Source organism: Notolepis coatsorum (genome assembly GCF_963971535.1).
Source record: "Notolepis coatsorum genome assembly, chromosome: 10".
NCBI classification, from domain to species: domain Eukaryota; kingdom Metazoa; phylum Chordata; class Actinopteri; order Aulopiformes; family Paralepididae; genus Notolepis; species Notolepis coatsorum.
The window spans coordinates 33,347,066-33,373,766 of NC_140174.1; the positions used below are offsets into that span (position 1 = coordinate 33,347,066).

General features: G+C 44.5%; 1 protein-coding gene across 1 annotated transcript in view; it reads right to left on the reverse strand.

Moving 5' to 3' along the window:
- Positions 1-26,701, reverse strand: part of cep131 (centrosomal protein 131) — a 57,590-nt gene that overhangs the window by 24,627 nt on the left and 6,262 nt on the right. The window contains exons 4-15 of the mRNA XM_084323954.1: positions 21,682-21,793; positions 21,007-21,134; positions 19,981-20,085; positions 19,162-19,341; positions 18,529-18,646; positions 17,877-17,993; positions 16,327-16,519; positions 15,621-15,718; positions 14,922-15,101; positions 13,116-13,307; positions 5,007-5,144; positions 3,653-3,778 (exon numbers count right to left, since the gene is read on the reverse strand). Coding sequence (XP_084180080.1) covers positions 3,653-3,778; positions 5,007-5,144; positions 13,116-13,307; positions 14,922-15,101; positions 15,621-15,718; positions 16,327-16,519; positions 17,877-17,993; positions 18,529-18,646; positions 19,162-19,341; positions 19,981-20,085; positions 21,007-21,134; positions 21,682-21,793 — 1,687 coding nt within the window. The remainder of the gene's footprint in view (positions 1-3,652; positions 3,779-5,006; positions 5,145-13,115; positions 13,308-14,921; positions 15,102-15,620; positions 15,719-16,326; positions 16,520-17,876; positions 17,994-18,528; positions 18,647-19,161; positions 19,342-19,980; positions 20,086-21,006; positions 21,135-21,681; positions 21,794-26,701) is intronic.

Genomic DNA, 26,701 nt, shown 5'->3' on the forward strand with positions numbered 1-26,701 from the left:
GATAAATGAGGGCTCAGGTGTCTCTGAATGGTGTGTGTGTATGTGTACCTGGTCGATGAAGGCCAGGGCCCTCATTTATCAACAATTCTTAGAAAGTGTTCCATCTTTGTTCTTAAGCACATAATTTAGAATGTGTGTATGCACAAAAAAAACGGGATTTATCACACGTGCGTACACAGGTCGTACGCACACCTGTCTTGATAAATATCACTTTGATCCTACGCTGCAGCTCATGCACGGTTTTACGTATTTGCATATAGCACCGCCCGTAATTAACCATATACGGTAATGGAACACCCCCATGAAATGTGGAAAAGTGGACTAAGCCGAGGGAAGCGTGTTATGGAGAAATACGCAGGCTGACAGACATGTACAAGTACAGTGATGTCGGATATGATATCTATTAACTTAAAGACCATATTAACTAATAAAGACCATGCTGGAATATGACTGCCTTTTTTCGTTTTGTTCGATTAATACCCAGGGATTAAAGTTCTCCTCAATTTTATTCCAAATCGCGACGGATTTTCCGTTAATTTTCTACCTGCTGCATATGATTTGTAGATGCATACAATCTATTTTGATGTCGGTATTGGGTAGCCTATATAAACAATAATACGAGAGCATATACAAGAACAATGAATCTCACTGCCATGTATGATGTAGCCTATACGCCATGTGTAGCCTGCCTATATGTGATCAATACAAACTTGCACTTGAATTCCATCATGTCTGTGTGCGGAAGCTCACAAGGCTGTTGTCACAATGTAAATAAGAACGTGCACTGAAAAGTTACAGTATGTAGTTGGTTGATTATTTGTATGACAGTCAGTAAACCCTTGCAAAAAGTATCCATTTTATTTAATGAATTGAAAACATGCAGCATGCCTTTCCTCCCGGCAGCAACGACATTTATCAGGCAAATGCCCATCACTGAGTGGAATCCCTTTCTATTCACATAAACTGCATTTGTGATGAAGCTTTGACAGCTACATGGGTGGTACAGTAACAGCTATTGCTCGATCCATCTACAATATCACGATGGACCGTGCCATGTATAGCCTGCCTATGTGATCAATAAAAACGCGAACTTGAATCCCATCATCATATTCATATGTTGTGTCTGTCCACTATGTTTATTACTTTGTTATTCCCCCCCCCCATATCTATGTAAAGCGACCTTGGGTCTCTTGAAAGGCGCTATATAAAATGAAGCTATTATTATTATTATCACGTCTGTGCGCGGAGCTCACAAAAAAAAGAGACTGTCTTTTACTTTTAGTCTCAGTGAAGTTTCAACGGAGGTATCTATTCTAACCAACAAATTGAAGTAGAAAGCATTTCGTTGTGGCCAATCTTATTTGGAAACATGACACAAAATAATAGTATGTCGCTTTTTATTTGAAACATATTTAATCGCGTTTGGAGGTGGGTGTTCCAAACAAGCAGGCCAACCTCTTGTTCGCGCGTGAGCCCGTTATAATTACACTACTGTCGCTATTTTACAATGAACTATAATGAATTACGGGTCATATGTTGAACACGCCAGTGTTGGAAGTAATGCACGGAAGCTTATTTCCGTGTTACAGACATGCAGGCTTCATATTCTACCACCGGGCGTCAGCTACACATGCTCAGAGCTGTGCTTAGATATACGCACAAAGTCAAGCACAAGTTCAATTTGATAAGTCCCACACTTTGCTTAGAAATGATCGTACGCAGGGGATACGCACATATCTGTGCGTACGCAACGTTGATAAATGAGGGCCCAGGTGTCTCTGGATGATGTGTGTGTGTGTGTACCTGGTCGATGAAGGCCAGGGCCCTCATTTATCAAGTTTTCTTAGAAAATGTTCTATTTCCATACGTAAGCACAGAATTTAGAATGTGTGCACGCACAAAAAAAACGGGATTTATCACACATGCGTACACAGGTCCTACGCACACCTGTCATGATAAATATCACCTTGCTCCTACGCTGAGGCTCGTGCACACTTTCACGTATTTGCATACCAGAACCGCCCCGATTAACCATATAAGGTAATGGAACACCCCCATGAAATGTGGAAAAGTGGACTAACCCGAGCGAACTCTGAGACTTCACAGAGCGAGATTGATCATCACCGAGGTCCAACCAACAAATTGAACGTATAATCTTCGGTGCGCCGGGAGCCAAGGATGTTGACTGACCCAGTCCTGCTACAGAACCAGCACATTGACAGAAATAAATGACAAGATGACCCGACATTAAGCACTGTAATGACTGAAATTAAATCAATTTCAGCACGCCAACTCTGCGCTCTACAATGCCTATTATGTGCGCTCGCCATGAGCCTGTGGTTCTGGTCAGAGTCATTATGGCTTCAGTGGATAACCCTGATCTGCATTGTGATGTTTTAGATACCCCAGTAATAACATTACAATTGAATTAAATACAATTAGGCCTGAATGAGACTCCGGCCACCGGCACATTATCAGCCAAAATGCGCGTTTATTGATGGAGCAAACTCTGCGAGATTGTTCACAGAGGCGCTGCCGAACCAAGATATAATATGATGTGTATAATATAATGTGTGTAGAGGCATATGATACAATCTATTTTGTTGTTGGTATTAGGTCTATATGAATTACATATAATAGCAGCCAGCCTACATTATGCAACAGTAACTTGCGCATATATAACACACAGCCCTGCGAAGCCTGCATACAGTAAACTAACTTGATCATTAATATAGCTGTTGTATCTTTACGCTTATGAAAACATTAAATAATATGTATAGGCTATAGGCCGTCGCTTTAGCCTATATTCTCAAATGGCATTTAATGGCTATCCGAGTCCTCGATATCCTCGTGGACGGACCAGTATACCTTTATATTTATATCATATCATATTCATATCATAGTTTACTCTATCAGCCTACCAGCATGTAATACGTTCTTTGTTAGAACTCAACTCGTTATTATTTTGCGCATAGATTGCAGAAATACGGGAACGTTTTGATTTAGGCTTTGACATTGTAAAACTAAATAAGTGAAATTCTGTAAGCAGAATACAAGTCATGATATCACCCACACGATATATGCTCTGTGTCCAGAGCATGTATGCTTTTCATTAATTTAAGACACATTTATTGCAAGGGTTTTGTAATACACATACACTCAACAAATAACCTCAGTCTGTTCTCGTTGCAATGCGTTTTTTATTGTTTCTTATAGGAAGGGGGAAGAACACTATATCGTGGGTGTTCATATGACTTGTATTCTGCTTACAGCTTCGGGGTTCCACTTATTACGTTTAACAATGGCAAAGCCTTTTAAATATAATCAAAACGTTCCCGTATTTCTGCAATATATGCGCAAAATAATAACGAGTTGAGTTACGCAGAGCGCAGTCAGTGCTTATTTCCGCGTTGTAAAAATATTCTACCACCGGCGCCAGCTACGCATGGTCCGACCTGTGCTTAAATATACGCACAAAGTCAAGCACAAGTTCAAATTGATAAATCCCACACTTTGCTTAGAAATGATCGTACGCACGGGTTACGCACATATCTGTGCGTACGCCACGTTGATAAATGAGGGCCCAGGTGTCTCTGGATGGTGTGTGTGTGTGTGTGTGTGTGTGTGTGTGTGTGTGTGTGTGTGTGTGTACCTGGTCGATGAAGGCCAGGTGTCTCTGGATGGTGGCCTCGTACTGCTCCCTCTGGAGCTGGAAGTTCCTGTTGAGCTCCTTCTCCGTCTCCTTCACATGCCTGACCGTTAGCTCCCTCTGCTGGGCCTGGAGGAGAGAGACAGAGAACAGAGGAAAGGAGAGAAAAATAAATAAGTAAGTTTAGTCCATGAGGCCCAGACATACCCATATGATCAGGGTGCTCTTGTAGGAGCTGTTGGAAATGGCCACCGGGTGGCGAGGTTGGACAAGAGATAAAATACTGAAACAGACTGTGTTTCCGTCCAACTAGTAAACAATCCAGGTCATCAGCCATCTTGCTTGCACCCTAAGCTAGAGATAACTAGCTTTTTTTGTAAATATCATCAGAATAAATCACAATTAATCAATATGACTGAAATAATATAATGAGAGTTCTGTAGTATGATCTATGAGAGTTCTGTAGTATGATCTATGAGTTCTGTAGTATGATCTATGAGTTCTGTAGTATGCTCTATAATGAGAGTTCTGTAGTATGATCTATAATGAGAGTTCTGTAGTATGATCTATAATGAGAGTTCTGTAGTATGATCTATAATGAGAGTTCTGTAGTATGCTCTATAATGAGAGTTCTGTAGTATGATCTATAATGAGAGTTCTGTAGTATGATCTATAATGAGAGTTCTGTAGTATGAATGATCTATATGAGAGTTCTGTAGTATGATCTATAATGAGTTCTGTAGTATGATCTATAATGAGAGTTCTGAATCTGTAGTATGATCTATAATGAGAGTTCTGTAGTATGATCTATAATGAGTTCTGTAGTATGATCTATAATGAGAGTTCTGTAGTATGATCTATAATGAGAGGGCTGTAGTATGATCTATAATGAGAGTTCTGTAGTATGATCTATAATGAGAGGGCTGTAGTATGATCTATAATGAGAGTTCTGTAGTATGATCTATAATGAGAGTTCTGTAGTATGATCTATAATGAGAGTTCTGTAGTATGATCTATAATGAGAGTTCTGTAGTATGATCTATAATGAGAGTTCTGTAGTATGATCTATAATGAGAGTTCTGTAGTATGATCTATAATGAGAGTTCTGTAGTATGATCTATAATGAGAGTTCTGTAGTATGCTCTATAATGAGAGTTCTGTAGTATGATCTATAATGAGAGGGCTGTAGTATGATCTATAATGAGAGTTCTGTAGTATGATCTATAATGAGAGTTCTGTAGTATGATCTATAATGAGAGGGCTGTAGTAAGAACACATTTAACATACATTTAAGAATCTAATCTCAGAAAGCGTGTGTTGTTGTTACAGCCCTAGTGCCGGTGCACGCGTCACTCACCAGTGCAGTCTGCAGCATGTTGACCGTGCGTTTCTTTTCGTCCAAATCCAGCTTGAGCCTCATCATGGTGCCGGTGACCTCAGCAGCTGTGGCGGAGGCCTGCTCCACCCCGGCCAGCTCCTCCTCAGACAACACCACCTGGCAGAGAGATCAGTTAGCATTTACATCGAACCTATAGAATAGAATAGAATAGAAATACTTTATTCCCGAGGGAAATTCAGCACTACAGATCGCTCACAGTAAACAGTAAACATTGAGGTAGTCAAAAATAAAAGTCATGAATAAGAATAAAAACAAGAATAAAGAATATAATACGGTCCGGGATATACATTCTGATATGTATATACATTCTAAAATATACAGGCAAAAATATACATTAATTATTAATATTGCACAGCAGCTGGCTTTGGGAGATCACGAGATCATGCGAGAATCCATGTTGTCAGGCTTCAAGTGATGTGCTTGTGCCCTGAACCACAGTGGTTCTGACTAACCAGGGTCCTGTGGATGACTTCCCAGATGGTTCTATGTAACAGACCATCTGCTGTGTCAGGTTAAGAATATAATAAAAATGCACCAAACCAGATAAAAAAATATCAATCTCTGTAATCCTTTGTAGGGCCAAACAGAATGTTGTGAAGGGCCATATTTGGGCCATGAGCCATAGTTTGGGCAGCCCTGATCAATACGCTAAGGCTGCGGTTACATTAGGGCCATTTCATTTAGTTTCATTTCTCTTTTCAGAACGCTGCGGCTGCGTATTGGCAGGCAAGTTAGAGTTAAGTTAGACGTCGTTTTGTCTCGTCTACTATATACATGTAGTACAATGCCAAAGCAGTAGGTGGCGATTTAGTTCAAACATGAAGGCCATTTTCAACCAATCAGAAAAGCGTCACTACACTTCCTGCTAAAAAACAACAAAGTCACCATCTTTAAATACCTCGCATGAGCCATTTAGCAACTTAGCATTTATTTTTCAGTGTGCAATAAACAAAAACGGATACATTCACTGTGTGTTCTGCCTCATTTGTTGATGATTTGTTGATGAAACAAAACTAACATCAACACAATTGACCACCAAGAGCGGAGTTTAGTCTCACAAAAAGATCGCAGATTTTGTTAGCTTGCGTGCTAACATGATTGGGATATGCCATTATAACAATATAGCATTGTGGCTAGCAGCGTAGTAACGTTAATGCTAGCAAAATGAATGGATGTAAACGTTATTTAACAGATTGCAGAATGGGTACAATACAATACGGCTCAATACAAACAATTGTTAAGGGAATGCAGACTGTTGTAGTTTTGGACTGGGTTTCTTATAACAATAACTTGACAACACATGGTCTTAGTTTAGCCGCAGCTACAGGCAATCTGAGGAGGACGCAGCTGATATCCTGTATAGGTCCAGCCAGGGGAGAATTTGGCGTCAGTGTTTACTACTGCGCAAGGGGGTTGGGCAAAAAACGGCTCCGTATCCGGCTCGCGTAAATTACATGGCACCATTGTCGGCGAGTTTCGGCGAGTTTCCAAAACGAAAACACCCTTTCAGCGTTGCCACTAGGAAAATGCGTTCCTAAACACACTTTATATTTATTGGCAAAGAATTTGCACTACAACCCATACCTCAGTACACCTTACTGTAAATTGTACCTAAATTGTACCTCATCCCATTTCTGCTTTGCACTATATAGTAGATTGTATATTAGTATATTGTATAGTATATTGTATGGTAACTCAGTTACTTCTACTCTGCATTGAACATTGTACATATGTACATACTGAACACTTGTGTTACACTCTACCGCCCTCCAGGTCCGCTCGATCACTTCACAGATGAGCTGGACATGCTTCTAAGCTCCTTACCGGAAGATGGTACCCCTCTCCTTCTATTGGGCGACTTCAACCTGCCTGACTCATCTCAGTCAGTCATAGTAGTCTCCCTCCTACAATCATTTGACCTGACTCCCACTGCCATGCCTCCCACCCACAAAGCAGGCAACTCCTTGGATCTCATATTTTCACGTAACTCCAGCATCATTAACACCACGGTAACTCCCCTACATGTATCTGACCATTCCTTCATATCCTTCTCACTAACTCTCATGCTTAACCGAAAGGTCTTCACCCCAACTCAAACCGTCTCACTCAGACGCAACCTGCCCTCCCTATCCCCCTCCACCCTCTCCTCTGACATACTATCCACTCTACCTTTGAGTGACACCTTCTCTGCTCTCTGCACAGAGATGGCAACCTCCACCCTCCTCTCAGCCCTTGCAACCTCCTTCGACAAGCTCTGTCCCCTCGTTGAGAAACCTGCCCGCCGTTCCCCACCCAGTCCATGGCTGACAGATCCAGTGAGAGAACAAAGACAGGTCCTGAGAGCAGCTGAAAGGAAGTATAGAAAGTCACGCCTCACTGCTGACATCGACACATATCACAACCTCTTGTTAACATTCTCCAAAACCATTACTAATGCCAAAGCTTCTTTCTTTCACCATAGGATCGAGGCCTCTGCCAAGAATCTTCGCAAACTGCATGCTACCATGTCCTCCCTCCTCACTCCCCCCCCCACCCCCCCCTCCCTCATCTTTCTCTGCCGAAGACTTTGCGATCTTCTTTGAGGAAAAAGTGGAGAACATCCGCAGCTCCTTCTCCCAACCCCCACCCATTCCAAATGCTGAATCGAGAACCTCATCCTTCACTCTGTCATCTTTCTCTCCCATTACAGAAGCCGAGACCCTGACACTGGTAACGTCGAACCGTCCGACTACATGCCAGCTGGACCGGCTACCTTCCCCACTCCTCCAGTCCATAGCACCAGACATCCTCCCATTCCTAACTGCAACCATCAACTCCTCACTCAACTCGGGGGTGGTCCCCACCTCCCTAAAACAAGCCAGAGTCACGCCCCTCATAAAAAAACCATCCCTGAACCCTACCGTCATAGGCAACTACCGTCCTGTCTCTCTTCTCTCCTTCCTTTCTAAAACACTTGAACGTGCTGTATCCAACCAACTTACTGCTTATCTCTTACAGAATGACCTCCTAGACCCTAATCAGTCAGGCTTCAGGACTGGTCACTCCACAGAGACAGCCCTCATTGCGGTCACAGAGGCACTTCACTTAGCAAAAGCGAAAGGCCTCTCCTCTGTCCTGATTCTCCTAGATCTATCTGCAGCCTTCGACACAGTCAACCACCAGATCCTCCTCGCGGCCCTCGCAGGAATGGGAGTGGCTGGCTCTGCGCTGACATGGTTGTCATCATACCTCAATGACCGCTCCTACCAAGTGTCATGGAGAGGGACCCTGTCGGCCACCCGCCCCCTGCGGACGGGTGTCCCCCAGGGCTCGGTTTTAGGACCCCTTCTCTTCTCCCTCTACACTAAATCACTGGGTAACATTATCACGTCTCATGGCTTCTCCTACCACTGTTATGCCGACGATACTCAACTCTTCCTCTCCTTCCCTCCCTCAGATATCCACGTCTCTGAGCGGATCTCGGCCTGTCTGTCCGACATCTCCGCCTGGATGACGACCAACCACCTCAAACTGAACCTAAGCAAAACAGAATTGCTCCACCTGCCGGCCAAATCCTCCCCCCTGACCGACCTTTCCATCACAGTCGAGAATGCAGCTGTGACCGCGTCCCCGACCGCCAAGAACCTTGGTGTTGTCCTCGACGACCAGTTGAACTTCTCTGCTCACATCGCAGCGACAACCAGAACCTGCCGATTCCTCCTGAGCAACGTCAGAAGGATACGCCCCTTCCTGACAAAAGAAGCCACCCAACTCCTCGTCCAATCAACAGTCATCTCCCGCCTCGACTACTGCAACGCACTGCTCGCTGGCCTCCCGGCCACTGCCACTAAGCCTCTTCAACTCATTCAGAACGCAGCGGCCCGCCTGATCTCAAACCTACCGAAGTCGGCCCATGTCACCCCACTTCTTAGGGACCTGCACTGGCTCCCCATTGCTGCACGAATCCGCTTCAAGGCCCTTGACCTAGCATACCGTGCGGCAAAGGGAACTGCTCCCGCCTACCTCCGGTCAATGGTCTCTAACTACACACCCTCAAGACCCCTACGCTCTGCATCTTCTGGCCGCCTCAGACCTACTCCTATCCAAGCTCCGGGAGGGTCATCAAAGAGAAGTCGCCTATTCTCAGTCCTTGCCCCACAATGGTGGAATGAACTACCCACCCCAGTTAGGACAGCCGAAACACGTCCAATCTTTCGCCGTCGACTAAAGACTCACTTCTTCAACCATTATCTGAATTAAAAAAAAAAAAAAAAAATCTAACCCTAACTAACCATACTGTCATGCACTTGTCCTAATAAACTAACCTACACTGTAGCACTCAACACTTTGATGAACATTGTTACTCAGCTGATAGAGTTGTGCTCTTCCTGATGGCTTGTCGTACAGAACTTGTAAGTCGCTTTGGATAAAAGCGTCAGCTAAATGACTAAATGTAAATGTAAATGTACTACGTACGTGACTTATATTTTTTACTTGCTATACTTATTTTATTTTATACTTTTGTCTAGCACAGTCTCTGGAGCGTAACAGAAAGAAGCATTTTGTATAAAAGTATTCTGTACTTCTGTATGACAACTAATAAAGAAACTTGAACTTGAACAAAAAAGCCTCATTATTAAGTGGCCTAAAAAGGTCCACATTAAGAAAGAAACGGGGAGCACGTTCCTTACTGATAACGTTAACTATCAATTAATCGATCAATTGTAACAAAAAATAGCCAATTTACCAAACAATAGCAAATGTATTTGTTTCCTCAATCAAAAGGTTTATTTCCGCAGCAGCGACATATTGCATTCTCGCAACATTGCATGGCGTATGAAACATAGAAATGTAGAGGCCTAGACATATTAAAACACATTTGTATAGACTTTAAGCGGGCGAGCTGCATATGTGGCAAAAAAAAGAAAAGTCACTCGCCACTTAAAATCTAAAGCATGTATACAAATTCAAAAATGTTAATTAACTTAATAAATTAAAAAAAAAATTAAATCTACTTGTAAATAACAGATTACGCACATAAAACGCTGAAAACAACCAACTGTACTAACGAAGCCAACAGCGGGACGCCGTCAAACAAGGGCGGGCCGTCGGAACGTTAACACATCCAGCGCCGGAAACGCTTTCCAGCGTTATTGCCCGCCATGCGTTGTCTGCCAAGATCGCTGTACAGCGTATTTGAGATCAATATTTAATTTTTTCGCCATGGCATTCATAATTCATCCACCCAACCCCCGATGCTCTAGCTGGACCCTAGATGATATATCACCCATACTACATAAAGCCGTTACTGATGATCAAGGAATTATAAACGACACCCCCCCCTTTCCTTCACGCATGATGAAGAATAATGTATACCGATCATATACATTTGAATTTTTTAATATAGCGTGTATGGGAAAGAAACGGCAATCGATAATCTATCATATGCGTTTGGGCCTATAACTAGCGTTTTTGGCATTACAGCAGAAAAGATTAAAAACATACTTCTAGAAGGTATTAACACAACAATGTATGAATGAAAAAGTATAACGTTCGCACATCCGGAACGATAGATAATCGATGTTGAATGGGCCATAGTAATGTCAATATAGCAATACAATTTAAAAAGTTATAGCCCTGCAAAGAAGGTAAACATCTCCATAGGCTTTTAACGGTGGCAGAGAGGGGTATGAGATGGGCACAATGCCCGGCGGTCAATGTGTTAAGAGGTAAAAAGCATGTATTTAAGAAACTCAACAATGTTCTAAACACGGTTTTATATTAACTTAATAAATAAACAAAAACAAAAAATCTACTTATGTCGATGAACATTTCCAATAGGCCTAACTAAATAACAGATTATGCGCATAAAACGCTGAAAACAACCAACTGTTAGCGAAGCAACAATAGTATTTTTCCCCATCTAGCTATAGCTGGGCCAGCTGGGTAATGGATAGCTGGGCCAGCTTTCCATTACATAGTTTCACTGTGCGTCACCTTGTTTATAGAGCTAAATCTATATTTTATATTATAGCTATCGGATACAATACCATGGTCATTTGACAGTAACTATCTTCCATTCAAGATGCAAAAAAGAATAAATTTTTTCATAAATACGTTCACACGTTATCCCGTGGTGAATATAAGTATAATTTCGGAATTATCCGGGCTAATTCCTGGGAGGCCGGCTACAGGGCGCAACGTGAATTCTACTAAAACCATTGGCGTTGGGGGAGCTCCAGTAGCTCACCACGTATCTCGGCGCTATTTCTGCGTCGGGAGGAGCCGTGCTGCGTCACGGTTCTGGTTGACTCCGAGTTCGATTCCCGGACCCGCCGTCATTTGCCGAATGTCTTCCCCTGTTCTCCCTCCCGTTTCACTCTACAACTGTCGGTCATGCTTGACCAGAAAAGCGATAAACGCTAAAGAATAAAGTAAAAAAAAAAAAAAAACCATTTGCGTTTCGTCCCTGGACACGCTACTATTTTCAAATCAAATCTATATCATAGGTATTATGTTTCATCATGAATGCATGAAAGGGGGGGGGGGGGGGTGTTTCTGATTATTTGATTGCCAGTAACGTCATTCGTTATTACTTATTACCACAACACACGCCGATCAGGGGGATGGGTATGATAACCTTGCACGATCAAACTGAAATTGACGTCAGATTGTCCTTACCTGTGGTCGGTGGTATTCCAAAAAGAATATTCCAATTATTTGATCGCCATCTGGTCCATCCTATGTCCATCTGGTCGACGACATAACCCACCACAACATATGGATCGGGGGTCCCGAAAACGATTCAATGCGATCGGGTGAAGCCCTAGGTTTCCCATTACTAGAAAAGTCCATCCGGAGCGGTTTAAACGTAGCACCCGGTCTGGAACAGGGTTTACTACACTCTCGATACTGCCTACTAGCAGGATCTGGCTGGTACTGCACCTTCGGAGTCCCAATATGCCTTTTAACGGCAACATACAGGTCCCTGACATTGAATAGGATATTAAAATCGAAAAAAAGGGAAAATAATCCAAAAACGTATATATATACGTTTTTGGCCGCTAACTGCTGGCGCCCAATAACGTATATATACGTGGTGTTAATGAGGCTATTATTATTTTTCTTTTTTTTAACAAGATAGCCTACATAAATAGCACATATTAACTAACTTAGTTAATTAAACTAACATAAATAGCATGGTAATAATACGTAGGTTATTGATCAATGAATGTATTGATAAATTAATGTATTACACATGATACACCAGTAGAAGTCATGTTTTTTCCTCATTGTGACCTTGCTGTCGCCTGTCTGCCGAATTATTTTTGGATTGAAGCGATATTTAGCCAGGCGACAGAACTTGCTGCACGATTGTCGCTCGAAAATCTCCTGCTGTAGGGCGGCTGGGTAGCGCAGCGGACTAAGCGCCTGCCTACACCGCAGATACTCTGGTATCGAATCCAGCTGTCAGCGGTACCTCCGGCTTGGTCGGTCATCCATACTAACACAATTGGCAGTGTTAGCGGGTGGGAAGCCGGTGGGGTATGTATCCTGGTCGTTGTAAACAGCGATTCATACTGGTTGGTCGGGGCGCCTGTTCAGCAGGGAAAGAATCTGGGGGAGGTAGTGTGATCCTCCCACGCGTTACACTCCCCCAGTGAGAGTCCTCGCTGTCAGGTGAAAAGAAGCGGCTGGCTGACTCCACATGTATCGGAGGAGACATGCGATAGTCTTCAACCCTCCCTAGGCCGGCAAGTGGGGGGGAAATGCGCACAACGACCAGGAAGGGAATTGGCATAACGACTAAATTGGGATGGGAGAAAAATACGGAAAAAAGGGGGAGAAAAAAAAATAACAAAAAAAGAAAATCTCCTGCTGTGTGGGTTCTCTCATTCATAACAATGAAAGAGATAAAATTCTATCGGTCGCCTGGCTTAAAAAAAAAAAAAGCAGTTGCCTGGCAAAAATCGCCCACTGTGTGCATTGGACTTAATTGGAAAGTGTCGTTCACAACACGACATCTCCAGCGCTCCACAGTACTCCAGTTATTAGCAGCCACCTGGCCCAAGCCCCCTGGCGCCTCACCTCTCTGTGGGAGCCGGAGGTGACGGAGCGCGGCCTCTCCTGCTCAGACTTCTCCATCTCGTCCAGGAAACTCATGATGCTCTGCAGCTTGGCCTCGGAGAGCAACGCCGCCCCGTCCGGCAGGGCCGGGTGGTGACTCAGCTGGCCATGGCGCTCCAGGTTGTCTGTGGTCAGGGAGTTGGAGTCTCCATCCTGAATGAGAGGCAATTTCAAACCTTTATTTAAACTGGAAAGGTATCCCTCGTTTACAATCACGTCGAGTGTATCAGTGTGTCTCGGTGTCGGAGTATGATTGATGCTGCCTATCCCATCTCGTTGAGGTTTGTGACTAATTGTAAGGCGCCGACTCATCACTGTACCCTGTATGCCCGGGTTGGCTGGTCTGCATTGGCCACCCGCAGACTGCATTGGTATATATTGATTTACAAGGCAATTCTCTGTCTCCTCCCCTCTTACTTGTGTACTTTTATGGTCCAGAAAAGTTATTTTTTACGTTCTCAGTTTGCTCCTATTGTCTGTTCCCAATGTTCATGCTGAAATGGGAAAGAGAGCATTTAGTTATTTTGCTCCCTCAGCTTGGAACATGTTACAGAATGACCTGAAACTCTCTGGCAATGTAACACTGGATGCTTTTAAATGCCTCATGAAGGGACTAGAGGTTCAATCAATGGTCTGTCGTTGTTTTGATTTGCCCTAATAGTCTATTGTTGCAGCCTGCCCTGCTTTTTGTTTTTGTATTTATGTGCAACTTTTGTATTCCCTTGCTGCAGCTTGTCTTGGCCAGGTCTCATTTGAAAGATATTTTTAATCTCAATGTGACTTTCCTGGTTAAATAAATAAATAAAAAAATACAGAAATAAGCATAAAAGCATATAAAATCACACGGCATATAAAATCATCATATATACCAATAAGACAAACAAGATGACGTTAACAAAAGCAAGGATGACAAATCAATTAAAACACGTACAACTTGATTGACAAAGGTTGGAGATCAAGGTCTTAAACTCTGCAACAGAGGGGAGAATCTCAAGCTTTAAGGACTGTTAAGAGTTCATTCCAGGACACACGTTACAGCCATGTCTCTAATCTATTCCATTGTATTAGTCATTGAAGTGATTGCGGTTGATGGGTTTTTGATAGAGTTTTTTTTTTTTTTTTTGATCCACTTTTTCTCCCATTTTTCTATATTTTCTCCCATCCCAATTTCGTATCATCCAATTCAACCCTCCCCTGTCACGAACGCTGTTTCTTGCCTCCCACAAGCCGGCTGCAATGTGGACTAAGTCATACATAGCACAAGTCCCCTCCGGTACTTGAGGTAACAGCAGTCGCATCTTTTCACCTGCGCAGCTCGATCTCTCAGTGTCGAGGAGTAACGCGTGGGAGGCTCACGCTGCCCCCGACACTTCCTGATTCTACTGCGCAGGCGCACCAACCGACTTGTAGGAGTCGCTTGTTCACAACGCCCGATCCCCACCCTTCAGTTTCCCTCCCCGTAATACGGCCAATGTGTATTACTGCGGACGACCAGCTAAACTGAAAACAATGTGGAGAGCTGGATTCGAACACGTGAATCCTAGCGTCTCCACACTGGTGGCGAGTGCCTTGCCCACTACACCACCTAGCCGCCTGCGGTTGATGAGTTGTTATACCCATCATGTTGCTAGGTACATATTAGGTGGAGAAAAGGCCATTTCATTCAAAGTAACCAAAAAAAACATTTAAAAAAGGGACAGCTTTGGAAGTATAAATCAACACATAGCTAAAATATATACTACTAAGTGACAAACATGTCAGACTGACCTCGTCTATCCAGGCGTATTTATCCTTGCTGTAGCTCTTGGGCTCAGACAGCCTCTCCGGTTCCTCCTCCAGCAGCTTCAGGGTGTCCAGCAGGTCGTGGAGGGTGGTCTTGGACTGGGCTCGGCTGGATGAAGCCCCCTGGCGCTGGTCCTCCATGCTCACCGACCTCTGGAGGATCTCCTGCAATAGAGACTCCACAAGCTCACTCATGGGGGCGGATGATACAAGACACACATACAGCTGTGAGGGTCACTGTGAGGGCACTTTAGACCCGAGGACAGAGTGCGAGAGAATGGTTTATGGCACTGAGACAGTTGTGGTTCTCAAGACGCTTTCACGTCGAGGATGCCAACGGCGACCCCCAGAAGATTGTCCCAGGGACCCTCATCTGAGATGACTTTGGGATATGATTTAACTGTCTATACTGGAGGTGGGGCGATAACGGAGGAGAGAATAGTAGTCACTCTTGAACATTCTCTCATTGTGATATCTTCTAGTGAAGAAGTGCTTAGTGAAATTAAACTATTCCTCATTTAAATCTTGGACCCCCTGGAACCTGCCCCGAGGACCACACGTTGAGAACCACTGCACTGAGATATATCGGAGGTAATTGACCTATCTCGAGCCCTGCCCTCTTTTCTTAATCCTCCAATCACAACCGTTCGTTTCCCTCGGACAAAGTAGCGCAGCGGGGTTTACCTGAGAGCACTGAGAATCCCTGCGATTGGACAGAGCCGGGGAAACCGCTCTGAAGCCGGTGACATCCGCCAGGTCAACCACACCGTTCACATTAGAGTCTGTGTGGAACGGAACACAAGTGAGAGAACTGTCCTATAACACACTCACGGATGACTTGGACACAGTTAATAGGTAGATGAACCCATAGACGGGTTTCTCTGCTACACCGGCATAATAGAGATGTGTTGCGCAACCAGGGGGCAGGCAGCAACGGTGGACATCAGACAAACGGGGTAAACAGATTTTGATCTATAAAAGAATGTGCCTTCTCAGTGTTGGTTTTGTGGTACACACACAATGGTAAAAAGGTAAGCATACACATACACACACACATCTTCAGGACAAAGTTACCTAATCTCAATTTCTCTGAAGACCACTAGGCTCAAAGCATGTTTATTGATATGGTAAAAATTTAAATGAGTCAACTTTGTCCTGTGTGTGCGCTCCTTTTTTACCTTTGGGCATTCGACGTAGGTTACAAAGATTTACGCACAGTAAATTGCACAAATCCGTTCGGGGTCTGGAAGGAGAGGTCTGGTAGTCGCTAGTCATTGCGGATAATCCTGCATTGACTGACTTTCCAACACTGTTTATTACCCCCTGGCTGCACCTAGTGATGTTGGTAACTAAGAAACCACTCGGTACAGAGAAACAGAGCGATGCGGACCTGTGTTCTTAGCTTTGATGTCGACGGGGGAGGCGGGGCTGTTGTTGCTGGGGGACGTAGGGGTGTTGTTGGTAGGGGTGATCCTGGGGGGCTTCCTGCGGCCCACCTTGCCACTCTGCCTGAGGCCCTCCACCACCTCCTCTGCAGTCTGCTGCACGTCCGCTGCCCGCTGGGCCCGCTTCTGCTGCAGCTCCTGCGGGACCCCACCAGGGGGAGACAGAGTACAGTCTTTGTACGACCCTTGTTGTTTTCCAACTGCATTTGTGTCACACTAGCAGATTAACACTTTGGTTGCCTAAGGTTAAATTAATGATATACCATAGATTGCCAGCGCTATTTGTCTATGGAGAAAGTCCCCTTCTTTGCAGGGCTATAACTTTTTAAATTCTATTGCTACATTGCCATTATTAGGGCCCATTCAAAGTCCTATATGTATTGTTCATTGTGTAGCAACGTTAAACTTTTTCATTCACATATTCATAGTAAAGTATGGTCTAATGTATAAGTATGTTTTCATCTCTTTCTGCAGCTTTCTCCAGAACGTGATATATAGCCCCAAATGCATTATATTGATGATGAAATACAGTTTGATGGCAATCAGCGCGATATAAAAAATTCCAACTAGACGTACTTCTAGAAGTTACTACACGTCATCTGATGTTGACCAGATGGGCGAGGGGGCGTTTATAATTCCGTGGGCAGCGTTATACCAATCATCTAATGTGGGTCAAATGTTCATCATAGCAGTTAGTGTCGAACACGGTAATATTACACGCTAAAACTCACCCCAGTCTCCGCGGGCCGTTGGGCGATCAGCGTGGGGTAGACAGTTTTCCATTATGGGATGTTGAAATAGTCGGTCCATTTCCAGGTTGTATAATAATATATACGTCCAAATCATGTTGTTTTTTCGAGTTATTTGCAGCGATCGATGTTCACTGTGTGAAGACGGAGTCTCTCTAACATTAGCGAGTGCCCGGACCCCATATGGAGTGAGTCCTACCGGGTTAAAGGTTGACATCCGGTTTCGATCTGCCGATCGGCCACCAGATGGCGGTCTTGAACCGCTAGAGGATTGAGAGGAGATCACACTTGTGTCTCAGGCTAGCGGAGGGACATTATGAATCCGATCGCAGATTTTTTAAATATTGATATAAAGACGACGTACAGCGTCCCCCGGCAACTTTAGCATGGCCAGCAAAGACGTCTAAAGACGCCCCCTGGCAGTCAAAGTGTTAATAAGGGTTCACTTTGGAAACGTTTTAGTGTCGTGTTTTATTTATTTACATATTTTCAAACTTTGGAGAGACAAGAAGAGAATATATTAGGAAGAGAAAGGAACTCGAATACGAGATTCATGGTTAAGAAATGTGACAGCCACTTCTTGTATTCACACAGTTGGAAGAAAGGTGAGGGAGGCTCTACCTTCAACGACAACACAAAGTGCAATACAGTCCCCAAGGTGGAAACCAGAAGGAAAAGGAATCCAACCCGAGCCCGACGCGAGAGCAGAATGGCCGCCGCGTGAACATGGCCAATGGTGTCGTTACCTGGATGGCAGCGAGGCGGGCGAGGCGAGCCTTCTGCTCACGGATCCTCTTTCGGTCCTCTTCCTTCTTCCTCTGCGCCTCTGGGCACCGCTCCTCTTCTGCTCTTTGTTCCCGCTCCTATGAGGGGCAGAGAGAGAGAGAGAGGGAGTAAGATAATCAGAGGTATAGTGGGAAGGTAGAGGTCAGTTTGGTCTTAAGCAACCAAAACTTTGGTGTGTCGATACGTGAGAAATATTATAAAAAGAAACATAATAATTCTGTGTCTTATTACTGGATCTTGTAAACAAGTCATAGTAGAACAGTAATATTGTGCTTTTCCAGTGTTTTATCTACTCGACCACTGTACAGAAATGAGGGATTTTATTTTGAAAGTGGTTACAGGCAGACGTGCTGGAAGAGAACTACACAAACATTCTGTGCAAGGCCTCTATTGGTAGAGATTTATGCTTTTTTTCCCCACGCTGAGCGAGTTATTTCCTGACAGAATGACTAGAACAACTCTGGTTAGCAATAGATGTGAAGAGGTCCTTCTGCTTTATCGCATGTGGGAAACACAATTTTACAGATTTGTGGATAAAAATCAGTTCATGGATTATTCGACCAAGTCCTATGACTGTTAAGTTGACTGTGTGCTGTGGAGGGAGGCGGGTACCTTTTTCTTGGTAGCAAGGATAAGTTTAAGAGCCAATTGGCTGGCATGGTGCCTCCTGGCGTGGCGTTTGTACCAGCGCTGGATGGTGACCGCTGCCTGGTTGACCTGTTGAATGAACCTGGGAGTCCAAACAGACAATAACAGTTAGGAATAATATAATATCTATCTATCTATCTATCTATCTATCTATCTATCTATCTATCTATATATATATACACCCACAGTAGTAGTAGATGTATATATTATTTTATTACATATATAGTATAGACAGTGTATAGTAATATGCACTTTAAATTGGACACTGAGCTCTTTTAGGCACTGTAGCATTTTTGTATCGTTTGTGAAATACTTCTATTGTAGGGATTGCATTGCATGTATTCTTGTATGTTTTTATACTGTATGTACTGTATGTTTGGCACCAAGACAAATCCCAATCAACCATGTGTTGAAGTGGCAATAAAGTGTTCCATCTATTCATCTATCTAAACACATCCTACCTGTATACAGGTATCACAAAGGAGGCGCTCTATGTGAAACGCTAGAGTGTGTGTGTGTGTGTGTGTGTGTGTAAACCACAACATACACCGGATCTAAACTACACTACTGTAACTGTGGCTATGGGTGAACTCTGACCTCTCCGCCTCCTCCTCTGTGACCTCTCTGCGTCGGGGCAGGCCGGGGCTGCCACGCTGGGCCGAGGTCGGGGACTTGTTGTTGGAGGAGGTGGACGAGGAAGAGAAGTTCTTTTGCGACTTGGTCAGAGAGCCGTTCTCCAGGGACACGTCGTCGTTCACCGTGGCTTTGAGGATGTTGCTAAGAGGAGGAGGGGAATATTAAAGCGTCATACCATGGAGAGAGGATATAATGGCTGATGCATAAAGAAAGTAGTGGGAGAGATATCAACGTCTGCTCGAGACTCAAGTCAATGAAGTCAGGTTTATTTGTATTCCCCAGTATCACAGTTAGTTGTGCCAACAAGGTGCACAGGAGTGGACCACCGTACCATAGAACAACAGAAGACCTCAGTGAACAAGATTGAATATGGTGTTATTATGAACGGATTTTCAACCTTAAATCCTATCATTCTGTTGTGAGGAGGACGTGTGATAATCAAACGTGTAACTTTCATCAACGCGTTCTGTATCTTGAGAGCTCAGCATCGGCACCCCCCGAGGAAGACACTATTTCCTCAACTAGTTTCAACTGTAGTAGAGCCCAACTCAAGGGAAGTCGAAGAAATGGTTGAGGAAATGGTGTCTCCTCTCTGGGTCGACGTCACCGGGTGCCGATGTGGCTGAGCTCTCGGTGAGTCACATGTCCGATTATCACACGTCCTCCTCACAACACAACGATAGGATTGATGGTCGACAAATGGTGAACTACCCCTTTAATAACAAGGTTCACCCAACACAGCATGCTACGAGTGAAGAGTGAGTTCATCTTAAGACTGACTTGAAGGAGGGCTTCTGGTTGGAGCTCTTGGGCGTCAGGGGCTTGTCAGAGTAGTTGTTGTGCAAGATGGTGGTGACCGAGTTGCCCACAGCTCCCTTGTTGCTCCTAAACAAGACACAAGATACAAATCAAATCAATCAATCAATCAATGAATAGCATTTATATAGCGTTTTTTTCTAGACACACAAAGCACTTTACAATGTAGGGTGTAAATTGCCTCCCAACCTTGGGCTACGCAGGCTCAATGGCACACATCACACTACACAATGGCTGAAAGGCTCAGGACACAGGGATTGATATCAGCCAATTATGGGGAAGTGATGATTAGGTGGCCTTTATGTCAGACACCCGATTGGGAATTTGGCCAGAAACGTCTGGGAACCCCCTACTCTTTGCGATAGGTTCATTAACGACCGAATTCTGTCTGGACCTCGGTTTAATGTCTCATCCGGCACTCGCAGCTGTACGGTGTCCCTATTACCACAACAGGGGCATTGTTACTGCCATGTCCAGAGGACAGAGTGCTCCTTGCTGGACAGCAACACCACTTTAACAACAGCCTTGACCGGTGATCTTCCGATCATGAGTCCGGGGCTCTAACAATGTAGCCACGCTGCCGGAAAAATACAAAATGTCACCCGCATTCCCGCCCAACAGACCGCTCTGATTGATCCAGCTGCAGCATGAAACACTGAAAAACACAAATACCTGTATTCCAACGTCTTCACAGCATTGCCTTCGAGGCAAGAAGGAAATGTTATCATAGCACAAGTCACTCATGCCGTGACTTCATTCGATGATTTTTCAGCATTGATGGGAGTGAGAGGAATTCATGGACTGGAGCCCGAGGGCAGTAAGTATCGACAGCAACGACCGGCATGTATGGACGCCAGGTACACAAGATAAAAGATCCAGAATGCATCAGGGCAAGCTTGTTACAGCTCTGTTACACCAATTCCCCCAGGTGTCGGTGCGTGTGTGCGTGTGAGAGACAGACAGAGAGACAGAGAGAGAGACGCTGCCCACCTGTTGTTGGCAGTGAAGTTGGGGGCCAGGGTGATGCCAGCCTCTCTCTTCTTTGGCCCTGTGGGAGAGTCCACGCTGCCGGCACTTCGGGAGCTGGAAGGAATGGGGAACACTCTGGGCTGGTCGTCCTGCAAGACACCACACAGAGACTGGTTATAATCGTGTACGCTAGGGATGGGCAAAACTCACAAGATTGCTATTCGATAGTCACCGGGAACTGTTTAGAATACTAAATTGGTACTTTTTTTTTAAATATATTAACGTCTATTCGAATATACGCACTGTTTGATAGATTGGCAGCGTTTGATCAGTTCACCGCACGGACCGTTTGGCCTGAAGAAGAACGCTTGGTGCTTTTGTTTAATTAAAAGAAACTCGCATCTTCTCCTGTGCAGACCCTTCTCCTTTAATACCGTTCTGTGGTCTTCTGGGCACCATCAGTAGTTAGACTGTACAATATAGACCATTATAGACTGTACATGCGGTCCTACACATTCTTGACTGATCACATTCCATGACCTATATATAAAACACAATTTTCAAATTCACAGGCGTTTCCAGGTCTTCCATGCCATTGTAGGAACACTGTTTCTGTGCCAGCTTCAGAATAGCTGTATGGATATCGGCAATGCATTATTTATTATACAATGATACAAGGATGTGAAAGCAACATACCAGAATGTTCCATGTGGTTCTGTCAGGGGACGCCTTGCTGAGGCTCGCCAGCTTCTTACGGCCATCTGAGCTGCTGTCGAACAGAGCTAGGAAGTCCTCACTCTGGACCTCACTGGGGGGTGAACACACACACACACACTTGTTGCGAGGACATATTTTCGATTCCCTAACCCCAAAACCAACCCAAAACCAATGTATGTATCAACACATGGCAACTGTTTTGCACATAGCAACCGTTGTCTCTTCCATTGCCATGTACAACACAATGGTTGCTATGTTACAGGCAGCCACGCTGGAAGACTGAGAACTGCACATTCCATGCAAGGCCCCTTGTAAAGTGAGGAATGACAAGTACCGAGAACACACCATGAATATCTATTTAGTTGTATTAAAAAATGTAGGCAGTCAATCACATAATTGGCACTTATTAAACATACAATCATCAGTCAGTATTACTATTTTTAAAGGTGTGTGTGTGTGTGTGTGTGGGTGTGTATATATATATATCTGTGTTTATATTTGTGTGTGTGTTAGGGCTGTGCCATTATTGTTCACGATAATATTGGGATAAATTCGTATATATGAAGAAAAAAAAGTCTACGTTACCGATATAGCGGTACAATGGCGTGTTGACTCATTTGCATATTATGGTAAAGAAACACCACTTTTCACCTTAAGATTTTTCAAGACCAGCTTTATCGCCTGACGTTACTTTATCTAACCAAGTTAAAAGTTAGTCAGTACGTACGAATGCTATCCTGCACACGTGAGTAGGAGCTAAGGACACACAGCTACAACCACCGATACAGAGGTATGGACACACGGAGGACAACAAGTAACACTTCAGAGGACACAGCTAGGCTTGTGACACTTTTAGGATATGACGAATCCGTGGAACATAATCGCTACTTGCTAGTCTATAGACCTGTTCACTGTGTCCACATCAGATTCAGTGTGCGCGCGCATCAAGGGGGGCCACCCGCCCCCTGCGGACGGGTGTCCCCCAGGGCTCGGTTTTAGGACCCCTTCTCTTCTCCCTCTACACTAAATCACTGGGTAACATTATCACGTCTCATGGCTTCTCCTACCATTGTTATGCCGACGATACTCAACTCTTCCTCTCCTTCCCTCCCTCAGATATCCACGTCTCTGTGCGGATCTCGGCCTGTCTGTCCGACATCTCAGCCTGGATGACGTCCAACCACCTCAAACTGAACCTAAGCAAAACAGAATTGCTCCACCTGCCGGCCAAATCCTCCCCCCTAACCGACCTTTCAATCACAGTCGAGAATGCAGCTGTGACTGCGTCCCCGACCGCCAAGAACCTTGGTGTTGTCCTCGACGACCAGTTGAACTTCTCTGCTCACATCGCAGCGACGACCAGAACCTGCCGATTCCTCCTGAGCAACGTCAGAAGGATACGCCCCTTCCTGACAAAAGAAGCCACCCAACTCCTCGTCCAATCAACAGTCATCTCCCGCCTCGACTACTGCAATGCACTGCTCGCTGGCCTCCCGGCCACTGCCACTAAGCCTCTTCAACTCATTCAGAACGCAGCGGCCCGCCTGATCTCAAACCTACCGAAGTCGGCCCATGTCACCCCACTTCTTAGGGACCTGCACTGGCTCCCCATTGCTGCACGAATCCGCTTCAAGGCCCTCGACCTAGCATACCGTGCGGCAAAGGGAACCGCTCCCGCCTACCTCCGGTCAATGGTCTCTAACTACACACCCTCAAGACCCCTACGCTCTGCATCTTCTGGCCGCCTCAGACCTACTCCTATCCAAGCTCCGGGAGGGTCATCAAAGAGAAGTCGCCTATTCTCAGTCCTTGCCCCACAATGGTGGAATGAACTACCCACCCCAGTTAGGACAGCCGAATCACGTCCAATCTTTCGCCGTCGACTAAAGACGCACTTCTTCAACCATTATCTGAATAAAAAAAAAAAAAAAAAAAAAAAATCTAACCCTAACTAACCGTACTGTCATGCACTTGTCCTAATAAACTAACCTACACTGTAGCACTCAACACTTTGATGAACATTGTTGCTCAGCTGATAGAGTTGTGCCCTTCCTGATGGCTTGTCGTACAGAACTTGTAAGTCGCTTTGGATAAAAGCGTCAGCTAAATGACTAAATGTAAATGTAAATGTAAATGTAAGGGGGCAAAAGGAACTTAATCCTGGTCAGAACAACGGGGCAGACTACAATATATTTGCATTTGTTAGTCATGCTAGCGATCTGAACAATCAATCCATGCCAAAGCTAGATATGTAAAAATGTGAAAGACTCACACTCACAGCCATGCTCATGTGGCAAAAAAAGACCTGCCGTTCCAGCCGTTTTAGTTTGAAACAACTTTTAGTGAGGTCATGGTTTCTCCATAGAGCCCCGTCAAAAAGAAATTGCACAGCAGCTTGCGCAGGTAGGGGGAAACTTAGTCGTGTGACTCAGTTGGTATTGCTGATTGGCTTGAACACAGTGGGCTAGGCCTAACAAAATTAATAGTTGGTTTCAGGTTGGTTGTCAGTTTGGCCATGGGTAGGTAGGGAATTTATTTTATTTTATTTTTTTATTTTATTCTTTCCCACGGCGACTATGGATAGGGAATTTCTTTATTTAATAAAAATGTTCACAACAACATGGATGCATGTACTCTGCCAGCATGTTTAATATCCATAATACTAAATGTTTGACTAAGATTTATATGAAACTTTATTCGTAAAAAAAAAAAAAAAAAAAAACTTTTTTTTTTTATAAAATATAATTTTTTTTTAAAACTCATAAAATATATTGGGTCGCACCTAAATCGGCAGGGTCGGTCGGCAACCTGAAACCAACTATTAATTTTGTTAGGCCCTAGATCCACAAAGAATGGATTGCACGGAGCAAGTTGCACCCTTACTTTTTATTTTTTTTTATCTACTTTTTTCTCCCATTTCCTATTTTTCTCCCATCCAAATTTCGTATCGTCCAATTCTACCCTCCCCTGTCTCGAACGCTGTTAGGCCATGCCTCCCACAAGCCGGCTGCAATGTGGACGAAGCCTTACATCACGTGTCCCCTCCGGTACTCGAGGAAGCAGCCGTCACATTTTTTCACCTGCACAGCGTGATCTCTCAGCGGCGGGGGTCTGCGTGGGAGGGACACGCCGCCCCCATCGCTTCCTGATTCTGCTGCGCAGGCGCACCAACCGACCTGTAGGAGTAACTGTCCACAACGTCCGATCCCCACCCATCAGCTTTCCCACCCCTAACACTGCCAATTGTGTTATTATGAACGACCAGCCAAGCTGATAGCAATGCGGAGAGCTGGGCTCGAACCCAGCGTCTCCTGCATTGGTGGCGAGCGCCTTGCCCACTACACCACCTAGACGCCCCTAAGTTGCACCCTTACTTGAAATTCATTATGAATTGAAAATGGGGGACCCTGATGTAAACAAGACGAAAGTAATTCTCTAGTCTGCATCCCCTTAACAATTGTGTGTATTGAGCCGTACTGTATTGTACCCATTCTGCAATCTGTTAATAAAAGTTTAATTCAATCAATCACTGTGCAGATTAATTGATTGAATGACATTTTTATTAACAGATTGCAGAATGGGTACAATACAGTACGGCTCAATACACACAATTGTTAAGGGGATGCAGACCAGAGAAAGACTTTCATCTTGTTTACATCAGGGTCCCCCATTTTCAATTCATAATGAATTTCAAGTAAGGGTGCAACTTGCTCCGTGCAATCCATTCTTTGTGGATCTAGCCCAGTATGTTTGTAAACAGCAAAAAGGTCTATAGCACCGCAGCATGACTTGAAACAGTCAGTTCTTGAAAACTCAACGTCATGATCCCCTTGCCCATCATTCACTGTCTTGCCCGCAGATGTAGTCTTATTTATCCATGGAGGTCCTCGACAGCGGATTGTCGCTCACCTATTTTAATCAGCGACACGCAAAATCATGTCCAGTTGCCATGGTGTTCCTTTATTCTAGCGACAGCTTAAAATAATGGCAGAATAGACATGCATCGTCAGCGAACAGTAGCGTTGTCTCAGCGCTACTAGAAGATCATTTTTCTTCTTCACCCCTCGTGTTCAGGGGATATGTCGCCCACCCCGTGTGTGTGTGTGTGTGTGTGTGTGTGTGTGTGTGTGTGTGTGTGTGTGTGTGTGTGTAAATGTGTGTGTGACAGAAGGATAAGAGAGAAGCAGTAGCAGAGGGGATTGGGCTGGAGGCCGTTGGAGCCGTACAACTGATTCCAGATCAGCTGTAATCAGTGGGGAGATGGCAAGTGGCTTACAGGCTCAGTTTTCACCCAACAGGGGCTTAATGCAGTGCAATACACAATTAAGCAACTCTCACACAAAGCAGGGGTCCTCGCTAAGCGTGGCCTTGAGTGGCGGCTTTAGTGATTACATGATGACACCACAGTCCCTCCTCTCCCTCCACGGTGGTGGAATTGACCTCTCTCTATTGGTGAGCTTTGTATGTATTCTGAGGGTTAAGTCAAAACTTGTTATTGCAAGTTCGCATTGTGTTTTTGAAGGGATCAACAGAAAGCTCAAAGAGTCTCAACAAAGGCCGGTGGAGTGAAAACACAAGCTGCTGCTAAAATAAAATACAGTATGAAATGACCCTTTTCTCTCCAAAGTCTCCTTTCAAATCCTCCAGACGAATACTCGGTGCTGCCACCACAGCACAGAGCGTTCATCGACTGGAGGATCCGCAGTGGTTTGTTTGTATAATATATATTATACACACAAAGCTCGTCAATAGAGCTAGAATTGACCCATCTTGATTCTCCAATCACAAATCATTGCTTTCCTTGGACAAACTAAGTGGGCAGAGTTTGAGATAGATAGGTAAATTCTATGTGTCGCAACAGACCCTCTTCCAAAGCGATCATGGGAAGGATTCCATGCGAACGTACACACATACTCAGACACACATGTTGATCCTCCTAACGGCCTGTCGTTCATCCTTCAAATAGCCTTCCACACCCCCATATACACACACACCAAGA